General features: G+C 44.1%; 1 protein-coding gene across 2 annotated transcripts in view; it reads left to right on the top strand.

Moving 5' to 3' along the window:
• PIP5K1B (phosphatidylinositol-4-phosphate 5-kinase type 1 beta) overlaps positions 1-15,611 on the top strand; it is a 274,957-nt gene extending 259,346 nt beyond the window's left edge. For both annotated transcript variants that reach the window (XM_046664880.1, XM_046664881.1), the window contains exons 14-15: positions 2,200-2,317; positions 14,882-15,611. In XM_046664880.1, the coding sequence (XP_046520836.1) occupies positions 2,200-2,317; positions 14,882-14,884 (121 nt within the window). In that variant the 3' untranslated portion in view covers positions 14,885-15,611. The remainder of the gene's footprint in view (positions 1-2,199; positions 2,318-14,881) is intronic.
• The last annotated feature ends 1,317 nt before the right edge of the window (positions 15,612-16,928 follow it).

The following is a 16,928-nucleotide window of genomic DNA, read 5'->3' as shown; positions in this document are numbered from 1 at the left end:
AACCTCTAGGCTGGGCATCCTCCAGGATAAAGGTCCCCTTCCCATGTTCTATGCCACACCAGCACTGGCCCCATGACGTCGTGGATGGTCTCTCACCTCAGGACTTGCAATCTCAGAGCCCAACACTCATGTTGTCAGGTTGACTAGAAATTTTTAATTATACAAAAAGTGAACCAAAAATAAAAGTCAAAAGTCATGCCACAATTTTGTATTTTCTGACCACCTTGTTTCTTGCTTTGATGTTTAAGTAGAGAATTCGTCTTTCTCATAAGGCTCACCTAGGCAGGATCGTTTTTCCACCCATAGGAATAGTGAGTGGCGTCTTAACAGTTGAAAGCCAAAAGCCAATTAAAGTCCATCACTGCATCCTTGTTTTTGATCCAGAAAATAACCTGAGCATCAAGGTTTATTGCCAAACAGTACCTCTCAAAGCAGCATCCCGTGAACTGATGGTTTCTTTAACCCAGGAAAATCCGTGATGGTTTACAATATAGAGCAATGCTTGATGGAAAGAGGCCACGTTCACCCTGCTCTTTAAAATCAATTGGAACAGTCTCTGTTTCCCATATTGTATCCCCATTTAGATTTTTGAAAAGCAAGAGAACTTTTTTTTTTTTTTTACTGTATCCAGAATTTAAAAGAAAATGTATCAAGCCAAAAGTAAAGCGGCTTTAATCCCACATTCTCAAATATCACCAAATGGAGGGCCAGTGGGAGATTCCTCCATAACCTTTCCTCCCACCACCAGTCTGTATTTTTACTATTTTTTCATTATATCATTTATGATCAGAAAAAATACAAATGCACCTGATCTGTTAAGATTCAAAACATTCTTTTGACAAGTGCTTTTTTTTAATATTGAAAAAGTCGGGATTTCTAACTATTTAAGGTGTCTTCAATTAATGGGTAAATATGTCCAGAAATAGAGTTATATGTACTTCCCGGACCAGGGGAGCACAGAGGATTGGAACGTCCTCAGCAGTCTCTCGTCCAGCTGGGAGGCTCAGACAGGAAGCTTGGAGGGTGATTTTAGATGGCAGTTTCCAGAAGGGGTGGCAGCCATGGTAGCGGGGAAGGTGAGGAGGAAGCCCGTCTCCCGCCCGCAGCCCTACGGCCCAGGGAAGGCCACTGCCCACTGCACAGGCTTTGTTTGTTCCATGTGGCCCATGGCCACCCGCTTCGCCCAGCTCTTCTAACACCAATATCACACTCTTCCACCACTGTTTGCGAATATTTTGTTCCTGCAAAACCTTCAGATGGCAGAATGCCACAGGTTAAAACATAACTTTTCAGTGGGGAAAAATGGTGCATCCCTGAGCCCCTAAATTAATTCCCAATTTAAATCCTATCAAAATGGACCAATTACTTCAATAGTTGACGGTGGTTATCGTATCATGACAAAACAAGGTGGTTTCCCTTCATAAATGACTCTCTAATACAACCGTCTACCTGCATTCCTTTGGCTTTGTTGTTGTCATTGTTACTAAGGGCGCACCTAGGCTAACCTCACAAAGCACATAATAAAGTGCCTGTATTTATGTCATTCGTTGTTACTCAAAGTATAGGCCTTGATTGGCAGCAGGAACATTACCTGGGAGCTGGTTAGAAATGCGAACTCATAGGCTCCAATGTCAGACCAACCGAATTGGAAACTTGAGCAATGGGGCCAGGAAAATGGATTTTACCAGCCCTCCAGGGGATTCTCATGCACATTTAAGTCTGCCAACCACGGATGTAATTGAACTTTTCTTGCCAAGAAGACAAAGGGAAAAAAAAACAATAGAAAGAAATCATCAATGCTAATGATGCACAAGGTTGTCTTTATAAACTAGCAAAGCATGAATACTGTGCGAGGAGAGCTTAAGCATCAAGAACCAACTATTCAAGGTAAAGGTGACCGGTAGGCCTCTAGATTCACAGCTCTCCACCCTCACGAGGCATGGGACCCACAGATCACCTCTCAGAAATGTAAAGAAGTGTCTCATGCACTGAAATAGACTGAGAAAATACTAGTGAAACCAAATTCTTTAAACTCAAGTGAGAATATCACCCCATAAGACCATATGTCCTTGGAACTCTCAAAAAAATTTTTCATCCCCAAAAGTTTTCCCGCCTCAGCCTCTTCGGCCACGACTTTAGAGGTGTCCTTGGATTTCGCTCTGGAGACCACATGCTCATTCTTCTTCTTTATTTTTCCAGTAAAGGGTTACCTTCCAGTTCAACATTAACCTTGGAAGAGAGGACCATCTACTTGACTTCTGAGCCCAATGCTCTGGAAATGCAGGACGATAATGCCTCCGTGCTTGATGTCTATTTAGTAAGTAATTTTTAGTTTATTTTCCTTCCCTTCTGGCTTACAAAGGGACCCAGGCCATGGCTTACACAAGAACGAGTTCTGTATGACCAGGCATGCTTGGGTTTTAAAAGAAACAGTGGCACCCTGTCACTGCTACAAATGGTGTGTCTTCTCACGAGCCACGTTCTCCCACAGTTCATATAGAACATTACACAAAAGAACATGTAAGGTAAGAGCCTAAGCCACTATGTAATAAGCAAACAGATCCCCGATGGATGAGGCAGAGTGGGGCTCCTGGGCGTCATTCCCAACAGCGTCATGTCGTCTTTGACTCGGCTGTATCCACTCGTGTGTGAGTCTTCATTTTGGGGTTACTGCCTTGATAATTGGTAGCTTAAGAGGCACAGAACCAGGTTGTGGGAAGAACCTAAATTCAGCACCAGAGAATCTTGGCTCAGTCTTTCCGTCCATTGTCACAACCAGCTGGGCAGAAACCTCTCCAACTGTGTGTCCTTATCTGCCAAAGGAGGCAAATAATGCCCACCTCCCAAGGCTGCGTGGAGGATCGCGAGCGACCACGTGTGTGAACACCCCTTTGTGCCTGTCAGGTTGTCTGTAGAGGCTTAACTGAATTGTTAGATGTGGTCTAGAAAGATACCCTGATGGGCTACACAGTCAAAGAGCAGACTGAGTGTCTTCCCGGCAGGGTACATCTCACGCATTCTCCACGTCCTTGTACGCCTGCACCAAATCACATGAAAGAGGTGACGTGCTGATTTGGAATTTTCTACTTTTTAGTTTGCCAAGCCTGAGCCAATATTCTCCATCACTCTTAGTAGGCAAGCTGGACGTCGGGAATCGGTGCCACTTGATGCATGTCCCAGAGCAGCACATCTCCACACCCCATTTTATGCTTCTCCAGATCCCCCCACCTAGCACTGTGTTCCCTCAAGTGTCCTCTGCAGGACGTCAGTCACCCAGAATGTGATTCCTCAGCCTGAGGCCCTCTCATATCCTCCCACCTCTCCCAGAGTAAAATACAAAGTCCTCAAGGCCCTAGGCCGGTCTGGTCCCCCCACCTCTCTGACCTCGTCCCCTGCCTCTACCCTCCTTGCCAATGCCGTTCCAGCCACACTGGCCTCCTCGGGGTTCCTCTCACAGACCGGGCACATTCCTGCCCCTGGATCTTTCCATTTGCTGCTCCTGTCTGTTTACTTTTTTTCAGCTGTCCCATGCTCCCTCACATCCTTCATGTCTCAGCCCAAACATCTCCTCCTCAGGTAGGCTTTCCTTGACTCCCCTATATAAAATAGCAGCAGCCCCCCAACCATTGTGTGAACAGATTTTTTTTTCAACCCCTGAATATCCTGGTTGTGGCACACAGAATTTTTTCCACTGAGCAATGCTCCTCCCTACACTGCCCTCACTTTTTTAAAAAAGTGAGTTATAGTATATTGCAAAATCCTTTCAAAAGAGTTGGTTCCTCTCCATAACCAAGAAGATAGGGAATTAAATAGGAAACAAAATTATACTACTTTTTTAGTCCCATGGTACAGTTTGGTTTCATCTAGAAGTAGAAATCAGGAAAGCTGAAATGTGAGAGACCAAGTGAAACCTCATCTTCAGGAGCGCAGAGTTCCTCCCACGTGTGTCTTTACCAAAGCCAGACCTGCACCCACCAGAGGCATGAGACGCTTCCGAGGGGGATGCAGAATCATAGGTGCTTCAGTGGCTGGTGCCGCTTCCGTATCCGCTGTCCCCTGTTCCTTTGGCGGGAAGGTTATCTTAGTCATTTTGATTGTTCCTCCGTGGTCCTATCAGTTTCATTTGTAAGAATACTGCTATTTATTTGGTTTCGTTAGTGTCTAACTTGATTGCTTTTTTATGTATTTATTTGACTTGCCTCAGAAGCCAAAGGGAAAAGCCATAGTATTAATTGTTGGTTGTATTGAGGGCACCTGAGGACCAATTAGAAGTAAAGGAATCATGGGAGGTTAGAATTGAAGGAGATAATGATGGCGGTGAGCCGGCTGGCGTGGTCCGCTTCCAGGCTTCCCAGCATGGCATTTGGCATGGTTCAGAAGCATTGGAGGACAGGAGAGGAAAGGGAGAAGGTAACAAGACAGACATTTTTCTCACCAAGCTTGGAGAAAAACTGATCTAGCCTAATCTTATTTTGTAGCTAATAACAGTAAGCTATGAAACATTTTTGAGTGTCTCCTACATGCCTGTCACTGTCCTAAATACTTTATCTGTATTAACTCATTTACTCCTCACTGCAACCCCATGAGGCTGATGTGGTTACTAGCTCCATTTTACAGATAAAGAAATCGAGGCACGGGGAGATTATGCAGCGTGGCCCCGGTTATGCAGCCGGTCATCCATAAGAGCCGGGATTCAAACCAGTGGAGACTAACCCAGAACCACACCCTTCATTGCTGAGCTGTGCTGCCTGGATGAGGAATTATGCTGCCTTTGCAATACTCAGATTAGACCCAGAGAGGTTAAATGACTTGTCCAAAATCAGACGGCAAGGTAATGCAGCATGAAAAATTTAGAGGAAAAAGGATACAGAGACAAATTTGGGTTAATAAGCGTTCATTCTTCTTGGAATCAATACGGAAGGTGAAAGTTCAAGAAGAATAGTGGAAAGGAAACAGTTGGGTATTGTGGAAGAGCGCAGGATTTTGAACAATAACAATAATGACCCAACGGAGCACATAGCGTGAGCCAGGCACTGTCCCAGTCTCTTCTTCCGCCAGCTCTTTCCTGAGGGCAGGTGCTCGCTCTGTCTCCATTCGTACAGATAAGGACGCTGAGGCTTAACTGACCAGTTCTCAGAGCTGGGAAATGGCAGAGCCAAAATCAACCCAGGCTCCTGCCTGAACCCGAAACCATGAAGCACCGGTCACTGTAGTCATTACTGATTATTGTTCCAAGTCTCACATCGTCTTGTTGGAATCATGCTCCTTATGAAGGTGAGAGATGTATTCAAAAAGGAAGGAGTGGGGTTTTTCTGTTGTGAATAGTTTTTGTAAAATTCCGCTTTCATCGTTTTTTCCTTTCTGGATGTTTTTTGATGTTCTACTTCAGCAGTTCTTAAACCTTTTGATCTCAGGACCCCTTTATACTCTTAAAAATTACTGAAGATCCCAAAGAGCTTTCATGTATGTCGGTTTTATCTATCAATATCTCATATTTTAAAAATAAAAAATAGTTTGTATTTATTCATTAATTCATTTAAAATAATAACTCTATTATCTTCAATACACTTTTTTTTTTGAGGAAGCCTGGCCCTGAGCTAACATCCATGCCCATCTTCCTCTACTTTATATGTGATACACCTGCCACAGCATGGCTTCATGAGTAGTGCATAGGTCCACGCCCGGGATCCAAACTGGCAAACCCTGGGCCACTGAAGTGGAACATGCACACTTAACCACTGCGCCACTGGGCCTGCCCCATCTTAAATATATTTTTATGAAAATAACTATTTTTCCAGAACAAAAATCAAATTAGGAGAGTGGCATTATTGTACCTTTTTGAAATCCCTGATGTCTGGCATCATGGAAGAGGCTGGATTCTCGTGCCTGGTTCTGCAATCATCTGTTGTGATGTGGCACGTCATTGTACTCCTCTGTGTACCCACAAGAGGGAATGAGAAGGAAGAGGCAAATAACAGCTTGGTATTATTAGGAAAGACCTGATGGATCCCTGGAAATGGTCCTTCAGACAATTGTTCTAGTACTTTAAATTAGTCCCTTCATCTGTGGCAGAACCAAATGGGACAAATTAATTAGAGAGAAATAGGCTCCCAGATTTTGTGCTTATCTCTGCTCTCATTAATCACTGACCTTGAATTAATCGCTCTTCTGGGGCCTCAGTTTTCTCATCTATAAAATGGATCATTAAAGCACCTCTAAGACCCCTTCCAGCTCTGACCGACTGTGACTCCTTCTAAATTACAAGGAGTTGCAGAAATAAGGCTTTTCCAGAGGAGCGACAGTGTTTCTCCAAATGTCACTGTTTCATCACATATTCTACCATAACCTTTCACAATATTTAAATTTAAATTTTATGTCAATATAGCCAGAAAGTTCTGCACCATTGACTTGTAATTCCGGGCGTGTTTTCATGCTGGAGATTTTTATTTTTGATTTTGCTTGATCTTCCAGATCTGAAAGGATACAGCTCATTGGCCTCCCTTCTCTGTTTTCATTTGCTTCTACCCTGTGAAAGAGGGAATGGAAAAGGAAAGGGCCAGAAGGGAAAACCAATCTTGTCTACACCTTCGTCTCTCCTTCCTCTTGGCCTGATTAGAATCCTCTTAATCATAGCCATCCTTATTTGAAGGGCAGTGGGGGGCTTCTGTGATGACATTGTGTTCAGTGTTGTAGCCACACACAGTCAGATTTCTCTTGTAACCTTTCTCCTCCTTTAAGATACTGCGTGTCTCTCTTGGCAGTTGCAACCTAATCCCCTGGTGCTATTATTTGTATACTGATGGACAGAACTGTTTATATCCCTTTAAAAATATGATTTAAATCCAAATGATGTATGCACACTAGATAACATATGAAATTTCCTTTTTAAGGATGCACCCACATTAGGTGCATGTAAATTAGGCCAGTTATCCTGCTTTTTCCTGTGATTGGACATGAAATTAAAAGGATAGCTTCCCTTAAAAGGCAGCTAATTGTTCCATCGTCCTTATTAAGCATTTGTTCAGGCTTCCTGCTCCTAGCTATCCTGCGCGGCTTTGAAAAGGCCATTCACCGTCATGCTGTAGAGTTCCAGGCTATCTGATTCATTTGCAAATATTCAAATCAAGGGAGGTGTTTTTGAGGATGATTTTCTCCAATAACCAAAGATGTGCTTTCCATTGAATTTTGAGTTGATGACACAGATTAGGGTATTTAAAAGAATACAACAGAGATGAGCAAGCTCTATTGATTTAAAATGGGCAATCATGCCATCTTCATAATAGAGCTAGATTCCACTTTTTGAATTGTCCCAGATATTCTAAGGACTGACGTTGTCACGGTAGCTGTTATTTCAGTTCCTAAGGCAGCTTCCTTGCCTGATGTAGAAGGCAATTTGGTGTTAATGGGAAGAGGAACAACCAGCAAAGCCACTGCCACTGAAAAATGTCATGGGTGAGAGTATCCTTTTATGACTAGCTGGGAATGGATGGGTAAGTGGGAAATAATGGGATTGCTTTTTTAATAATAGAGAAAGTTGAAAGATGGCTGCCACAGAACAATGACTTTCTTCTACTATTTAGTCCTGATGTTATGCCCTTTGCTTTTTTACACTTTCCATATGAACATCCTCTCCATAATATCTACTTTCATCCACATATGTGTCTCTGCAGAATGGCTGTTTGAAATGCAAAAAAAAGCTGTGGGCAAAGGCGAAGAAACAGTTACTCTGTTTTTTTAGCCATGCCAGTTCTGGAGATTACTGCCCTGACGTGTGGCGTTTGGACAGCTTGATTATTTAATGTGTCTCTGGGGTGGTTAATAATACTCTTTGATTACAGGATGAAGGGTGGCAGAGAAGTGAAAATGATTGAATTAACGGCTTATCATGCTATTATGTATGAGAAAAGCCTGAGAAAAAGAAGAAAAACACTTTAAATTAGGTCACGGGGGTCTTAGAAAATTCGTGGAACTTTTTGGCAACAGAAAGTGCATTTCTGGGTTTGACTCCGCTGGCACTGAGGTTAATGACTTTCATGGGAAGTAGTGGGTCTCTTCAGTCACTCATTGTTTGAGCCAGTGTTGGCTGCTGCAAGGGGTGTTTATTTGAAACAGTGGCAATTCTATTGCTTCTCAGCAGAGTTAGGTTCCCCACCAAGCAAAGATGCTGCTCGAGTTGGTAGATTTTTGTGAAAGCAAAGTAGGAAGAGAAAAGGCCAACGCTGCCTTTGGCTCATAAGGCATTGAGCCAGAATGGCACCATCCTCCTACCATATGACCACGTTGTGGAGAAGGAAGAGATTTCAGAAAGGGCAAAATGGGGCCCTTTCTCTCCAGAAATGCTTGGCCCCCTTAGTTATTGACCAAATAATATTTCCAAGATACATGGAGGAGCTGAAAAAATGGATCCCACTCCTTGAGTCCCAGAGCACATACAAGGGATTTCTGTACTGAAACAAGAGTGGCGCAAGCTTCAAATTAATGAGGCAACCCATTGGTCTGGATTAGGAGGTCACCCGTAGGTTTTGAATTTTTTTTTGAGGAGGAGGATTAGCCCTGAGCTAACATCCTCTGCCAATCTTGCTCCTCCTGCTGAGGAAGATTGGCCCTGAGCGAACTGTGCTATCTGTGCCCACCTTCCTCTTTTCTATGTGGGTCACCTGCCACAGCATGGCCTGATGAGTGGTGTGTAGGTTTGCCTGGGATCCAAAATGGCAAACCCCGGGCCACCTAAGCAGAGCATGCGAACCTAACTGCCACACCACTCAGCTGGCCCCAGTTTTAATGTTTTTAGCTATGTGTAAGGATTCGTTTAGGAAATTGGAGTTATATTGGCTTTTCAGTTAAATTAGGCCCAGATAGCAAGCAAAATCACAGTTTGCAGGGCTATCATAGCAGGTTATTTTTCTGTTATGTCCTGGCTTTACAGTGCATCGTGGCCTCACAGGCCAGCTTCATTTCTGCCTTCTTCAAGGCCAGTTCTGCTCTTCAGCCTGCCTGCGCCTCCTAGTACATCCAGGCCCTCCACAGCAGCCCATCATTTCTCCTCCTTTGCCTCTTCCCTTGCCCACTCCCTGCAGACTCTCCCTGCTGCTTCTGTTTCTGCTTTCTCTTTCTGTCTTCTCCCTTGTCACAGGAAGCCAGTGTTGGCTGGTCTCCTGAGCCTTTCTAACTCTTGGGAAAAGAGTGTTTGAGGAAGAACAGTCTCTAATGGTATGAACTTGGGGTCTACCAGGCCCTGAGTCTGCAGGAAACAAATAGCAAACTCAAAAGGAACCAGATTAGGCACATATGAGAATTGTAGAGGAAGCAGCTTTAAATCATACCTGTGGACCTAGTGAACAGGGCCAGCCTCATCCATACCATTCGCTCTTCTGGGATCTGAGGAGGAATGGGAAAATGTGCGGAAGGGAGGATGTGTGAGTACTGTCCACTTGACACAAAATAAGCCCCCTTCAGTGTGATGAATGGTGGGAAGATGGCTCAGAAGTGGGGATCTGAGGACTTGGCTTCCTTTTGCTTGATCTCTGCCTGTGTTAGTTGCCTAGGGCTGCCCTAAAGCAAAGTACCCCAATCTAGGTGGCTTGAACAACAGAAATTTATCAGGTGTCAGTAGGACTGTATTCCCTCTGAAGGCTTTAGGAGAGGACCCTTCCTGCCTCCTCCAGCTTCCAGTGGCTCCATGTGGTTTTGGCATTCTTTGATTTGCATCACTCTCATCTCTGCCTCTGTCTCCACATGGCCTTCTTCCCAGGGCCTCTATCTCTCTGTGTCCTTTCTTCTTCTTGTGGGGACACCAGCCATTGGATTTAGGGCCCATCCTCATCCACTGTGACCTCATCTTAACTAATTACATCTGCAAAGATCATATTTCCAAATAAGGTCACATTCCAAAGTTCCAGATAGATGTGAATTTGGGGGGACACTAGTCAACCCCCTGTGCTGCCTTACTGAGGGACCTGTGGATTGTCCCTTACCCTGCCTGCTCCTGTTTTCCCGTTCACGTCTCCTCTCCCTGGCTAAATCCCTGTGAGGTTAGGTAGATAAAATTACCCTTGACTCCTCACAAAAAGATGTCAGGTAAATGAATGCATTAACAGACACAGTCACACAGTCACCTGTTAGGCACATACTATGTGTTAGAAATAAAATCCCTGAGGGTGGACCACGGCTTTGGTATTTTTAAAAGCTCCCTGTACACCCAGCGCTGAGATCCATTGAGCTTGTTGACAGGGTTCTTGGACTCCGAGCATCCTATAATTCTTCTGGGCTAGATGTAAGGGAGAACTTTGTCACTCTCCCAGGGCCCCTTCTAAGATGTTTGGCTAGTTAGAATCCAGTATATTTTTCCTCTAACATAAAGCAAAGCTGAGCTGAACCCCAGAGGCTCCTGCTACGCTCGGCTATAAATTGGGCTCGTGATTGTGTTCCTGCTTTCAGCAAACTCTGCTGCCACCTTCTGGTGGAAAGCACCTCTGAGCAAGAAGGATGAGGAGCCATTGAAGTGCTTGAATTGAAACCTAAATAGGAGCGAGAGTGCCGCTCAAAGGACTGTTTCCCCTCCATGTACAGCACTTCATCACAGCCTCTCAGTGCGGTGTGCGCACGCTCGGCAGGGGCCCATCTTCAGACGTTAAGGGCAGCTCCCTCTGAAGGCTCAGCACCTACAACCTTCCAGGTAGGATCAGAGGCCACAATTGCAATCAGGCACAAAAATGAAGGTGCTGGTCTTCCCTGGGATCCCAGTGTGCCCTTCTCATCCATCACGGCCGTTCCACCTGAGCCTCTTTGGAAGGGCCCCTTGGCAGTTGGGGGATTCAAGAAGAAAATGCTTCTTGCTACTGCTTAGGCAGCAACTTTAACAAAGTATCAACAAATATGGGGTGGAAAAAGCCTTTTCTTCACTTTCCATCTTTGACAGGTCGTCCCTCACAGCCGCTCAACTCCCCAGTGGCTGTAGCTTTCGAAGTAACCCCCAACAGGTTATAGGATTAAGTATAATAAAATTCAAATACAGATTCTTATTCAAAAAAGAAAACTTTCTAAATCTCTGTAAAGGCTACCATATTAATTTCCTGGTGTTCCCACAACAAAGTACCACAGACTGGGTGGCTCCAAGAACGGAACCACAGTTCTGGAGGCCGGAAGTACGAGATCAAGGTGTCAGCAGGGTTGGCTCCTTCTGAGGGCTGTGAGGGAATCGTTCTAGGCCCCCCCCTTAGCTTGTAGATGGCTGTCTTCTCCCTGTGTCTTCACACCATCTTCCCTCTATGTATCTGTCTCTGTGTCCAAATTTCCCCTTGTTATAAGGACATCAGTCATATTGGATTAGGGCCCACCCTAAGGACCTTATCTTGATTGCCTCTGTAAAGACCCTATATCCAAATAAGGTCATATTCTGTGGTATTAGGGGTTAGGACTTCAACATGTGGATTTTGAGGAGATGGAATTCAGCTCATAATGGCTATTGTGTGCTTTTATAAAGAAAAATGGTACCTGTAAAAAAGAAGGTAGCTGAGGGGAAAGGCTTCATGGGGGTGCAGCTTCTGTTTCCTCCCCTCTGGACCGTGGCCTGGGGCCTCTGGCATCTTATGCTTTCCTTCTGCATAGGTGAGAGAAAAGCCAGGGGCCTTATCCAAAGGCAGTGCTCCTTTTCAAATGAAATCAGGACCATGTTCGACCCCACAGCATTTTCCAAATGTGACAGAAGCAGAGATCAGAGTGATTTTGGTTGTGGCCCCGGGGCTATATGATAGATAATCAGGTAACCATTGGGTTTACAGTTAGCAGAAGTCACTCAAGTGCTAGAAAGTCCGCTGTAGAATTGTCAGCCTGTGTATATCATTGATGCCCTCAGGCTTCTCTTGGGTCTTTGGAAAACGAATTAATCAGGCAGGGAACTGTGTTGAAATATTGCTGCTGCACTAACAGTTTTCAAATGAGAGGCCATAATCCTACATCCACCCCGTGAGACATCCCATGAGTGCCAGCTTTTTCCTTGGGTCTGTTCTCCTCTTATCAGTGATCTCTCTGCTGGTCGGTAGGGAACCCTTTGAATAGGGCTTTGGGGGGTTGGCAGAAGGCCTGGCATCCATGTGTTGCCAAAACTTCAGACTTCAACATAGTAGTTTTCATCTGAATTTTACACACCCTTCAATTCCCCCCTTTTACTCAAGGCTTCCTGCTTAAAGCCCTGTGGTCCCTGGTCATTGAGAAAGAGTAATGTAACCTCTGATTCTGAATCTAAATATTTTTTTAAGTGCAAAGGTAGGAAGCTTAGAGAAGCTTGGGTCCAAGGCTCCTTGCCTCTATAAAATCCCACAGCAGTGTGACGTGACGCCGTCCAGCCACTCTGTCCTGATTCCTGTAGCACTAGCATCTGTAGCCCTCTCGGCTCCTAAGAAAAGGGTGAGCTTTTGGATTCCTGCTGCTGTCGGACAAAGAGACCTCCCACTTCAATCCACCCCCAAGTGATTGTGCCTTGTGAGGTAACCCCCACTGTGAGGTAGATACGAATATAATAAAATGTAAATATAGAACTTGAGGTTAAAAAAAAGATTCAAGACTTCCCAGAGCCCAGTGGTGGCTGCTTGGTGTTTGAAATTCAGGGATCTCTGAGAAAGCAGTCTGGTGAACCCAGAGATGGAGGGGACTCCAGAGCCAAGGGGATGATGTTAGGTTGAGGCACCGAGAAGCCTGTGTATGCATTTGTGGTGATGCTGTGGGTTTAGACGAAAACGAGTGCAGCGAGGCAGGACGAGTTCCTGTGCTCTCATGGCAACAGGAGGAACATCGGCCAAAAGATAAGAACAACAGAAAACAAAAAAACAGAGCGAGGCTGGGGAAAATAGAATCCAGGAATTGCTGACAGAAACAGGGGCTTGGTCTAGGAAAAGGAAATAAGGGACATACAGCCCACGGTAGCCTGGAGAGAAATCCATGCTTTCCCGGGAGGTATTTTGGCAAAGAATTTCCACTTGAAACCACGGTGAGGGTTTGGACCCAGAAAGGGGAGGATCCTGCTTCCGTGGGGCCCTGGGACTGACCCCTGAAGTGGTTGTAGTTAAAAAGAGCCTCGCCCCTGAGGGTTAAGAGCTCGCAGAGTGTGGAGGCCCCATGGACTCGGCCTATCCCGCTATCATGAAGCTCTGCCTTTCGTCTCAGCTCTGCCCTAACATTTCCTCACACCACATTCCTGATCTTATGAGATTCTATTGGCTCACTGTCTTTTAAACAGTAGGCTGAAGGTACGTATGTGTTTCAGGGAAAAGGTTGAACAAAAGGGAGGGTTGGAAATGAACCTAGAAATGAGAACTCAGAAACTTCTCACCTGGCTCTGAGAAGTGAACTTAGACCTCACTAGGTTAGGAAGCCCTACTTTTGGGGTCCCCCTGAGGGTATCTGGCTTCCCTGCAATGCAGTCCGCCCTCGTAAAGGGTTTCTTCTTGGTTAGTGAGTGAACAGACTGTGTTTAATTTGCTCTTTTCCTTTATTTCTCTGTGTTTTAAATAATTTTAATATTGAAAAAGCTTTGCAGTCTTTGACCACGTGTGTGTATTAGAGTCTAGGCGGAAATAAAAATACACTCTCTCACACACACACCCCCACACATAAACACACATATGTGGAATAAACAACAGTAGGGCTTAAGGCCACAGAAATACCTAAATACTCTCCTTTTGTTTACTTGTCATACCACCTGTTATCACGCCTTTACCTTCAGGTCTCAGAATTTAAAATATATCGTGGATTCTCAGAGCACTACGTGCACAGGAAGAAACTCTGGCATCTTTGTGGACAAATAATTGTGTGTGCACATCCACACAGCAGTTCAGCAGATGACAGAGCTGAAGTGTCGTTCTGTCTGTCATCCCATCTCTGAGATCTGGCTGTGTTCTCTTGCCAAAGCACCAGATCCCATTTCTGTTTCTGAAGCCACCAGGTCAGGAGCAGGTTGGATCCCTGAGGAGCCCATCTTTGTGCTGGGAGCTGGAGGGACTTACACATGCCACATTTTTAAGAATAAAGTCATGTTATCATTTTCTTCTAAGATAGACAGCTGGTACTTGTGTCTCTTCAGTGATGGGCTATGTAGGACTTGAGGGTTATAATTTGAAGAAAGGAAAATTATAGCACACACGTATATACACACATATACACACTGTATCTCTCCTTAGAAAACTTTATCCCTTACAGCTACCCTATAAAGTAGGGTTTATTACCCCCATTTTACAGATAAAACAAATAAGGAGCAAAGAAGGTTGAGTTACTTGCATGATGTCCTATAGCTGTACTAATCAGGAAATCAGTGGGTTTAACCCACTGTGTCTGTCTCTAAAGTCTGAACGTGGTCCCATTTCCCCATGTGTATCTTAGCACAACTAGCACAGGTCGGATTAGCTGCCTCTGACCTTAAATGGTTACCATTTTAGGTTAAACATTTGCTGGACATACTTTCACTCCCCAGCCGCAGGGATCGCGTTTGAAAATGAATACAGCGTTCGTGAGTTCAAGACCATGTTCAGGTTCCTTATTGGCCTCAGGCCTGTGATGTACCACAGCACATTCCCAAAGCGCTGCACTTAGAGGGCAGGGATGTGTCTTAGCCAGCGTTGTTGTTTTCTGCGTCCCTAGCACGGTGCTGTGATTTAGTGAGAACTTAAATCTTGGTGTAATGAACACATGGGTCCACCAGAGAAGCGTATGCTATGCTAATCCTTGCGGAAGCATCCCCAGCCTAACGCACCCCACTTCTACCTGCACGTTTCCCAGGCGCAAGTCATTGGGAAGAATCATGAACATGTGTTCCTACTCATGAGGAGCAGTTATAAATTGATGCCAAAACTTAGTCTTACGGCCGCTTGCTTTCTTTTTCTCCCCCCAGTAAGCGACAGTGGAGACCACCTAAGCCAGTGGATGAGACATGAACACAGTTGTGGGAGAGAAGTTTCTCTACTCCAGAATCACTCAAAGGAACTTGGCTGAGCCCCACGATACACAGAGTAATGATCAACTGGATTTAGGAGTTCGAGACGTCAGGGGAACCTTGGACCATAGGCTGACCAGCAGATGTGATGTGAAAAATACCACACTACTCTGTCCTTTGCTGTTGCTTGCTGAACTGTGGAGAACTGCATGAACTATATTTAAGCTGCTTCCTATACCATTGCCAATCACCTTTTTGGACTTGGAAGTGCTATTTTCCTATTGACACTTGCATTATGTCATTTTGCATGCATCCAGTCATTATACATAAGCAACATATGTAACCTGCTTATATATTTTTTAAAATCCATCCATGCAAAATGGTAAATAAAGTATAAATTCTCTTTTTCGCAAAATTATAATCATAGCCCATGTCATTAAAAGTTTAAATTGGTTTCATATGAAGATCAGTGTAATAGGTCTGCATATACTTTATAGAAAACTAGCTTCTATAAAGATTTTTTCACTGTTTACTAGTGAAATGAGAAAAGCAAAGCTATTTATAAAAGGCCTTATGTTGTGTACATACATTGTCTTTGAAATATTTGTGATTTAGTTTATTGCTTGTAAAAGAGAAATTATATAATTTATTTAGTAAATACTATTGTAAACTATAGTTTTATTGAGAGAAATAAAATATTTTGTTCTCAGTTGTGGTAGTACATTAATTCCAATGATTTATGGTCTTTACATTTCTTTATTAATTAAAAATAACCTAGGCACTCTTCATTTTTAGATATTCAGGAAGCCTATATAAAGTGACTCTCATGACAGATGAAAATGGAGAGAAAATTCTCAGGGCCTTGAGAAAAGACTCAATAGCAGATTCTGCTCAACTCGTCCAAGAGACTTTCTCAGATGTCCTGGTGTATTAGTCAGCTTTCACTATGTTATGCTGTGATAGAAAAGCAAACATAAATCTCTGGATCCCCTAAATCTCTGGATAGGGTGTCCAGAGCAGCCCCTATCTAAGACATGCCACTTGAAGGCACAAGAAAAAAAAAGTGATAGTGGAACCAAGCAATGGGAACTCGTAAAGCTTCTGCTTAAAGGCAGCTTCCAGTACTTCTTGCATTGCACTGGCCAAAGCAAATGACATTGACAAGTTTGACGTCAAAGGGGTGGGAAGTATACGTCTCACATAGGAATGGACTCAGCAGAGAGAGGCCGTGAAGAATTTTAAGTAATTAATGCATCTACACCATCTCATGAGTGTCCCAAGCAGCAGATGCTTAAGAGGTTGCACAATCCTACGCTGGGGGGAAAATTATTAGAAAGCAAAATGACCAAGGCTGCAGAAAGACATTCCTGATGAGTAAGATGCTCAGTGTAAAATACTACAGGTTAAAGCAAGCTGATTCTTGTAAGCAAACATGGTATTAACTTTTGTAAGTAGAGCCTAGAGCCACGGTTACTCGGTATAAGCAGTAATTTTACCTGCAGACTTGCTGCTGAGAATCTGTCCTGGGTGGGGATGTCAACGGGAAATTCTACTGAAGCGGATTACTGAGGATTCTTTGCCTCTCTCTCCCTCGTATTCTTATGTGCTAGCAGATACTCTCCCTCACTACAGGGGTTTACCTAGCTGGAATCCCAACCTTGCCCCTCCCATTTGTAAACCTACCCACTGATCTAGGAAGGAGTCCTTAGCCCAGGACCCACTGATTCCCAAGAAAGTCATAGAAGGATATTAATAGGGCCATGAAATAATTACACAAGTTGGGTATACCTTTGTGTATCCAAGGGGTTTTTAATGAAGGCTATAGTTTCCATCAATTCAGTGACCTAGACCTGAGAAATGTTAAGAACCATTATTTTAAAGCCTAGCTCAAATACTATTTCAATGCCATAGAGCTATGATCCTCAATCTTCTACCCCTACCACCATCACCCTTGGTCAGCCTGTAGTCATCTCACTTGTCTCATAAAACCTCAACATTTTGCTTA

This window comes from Equus quagga, chromosome 6, assembly GCF_021613505.1.
Source record: "Equus quagga isolate Etosha38 chromosome 6, UCLA_HA_Equagga_1.0, whole genome shotgun sequence".
NCBI lineage: Eukaryota > Metazoa > Chordata > Mammalia > Perissodactyla > Equidae > Equus > Equus quagga.
This window is presented reverse-complemented; position numbering and strand designations above follow the sequence as displayed.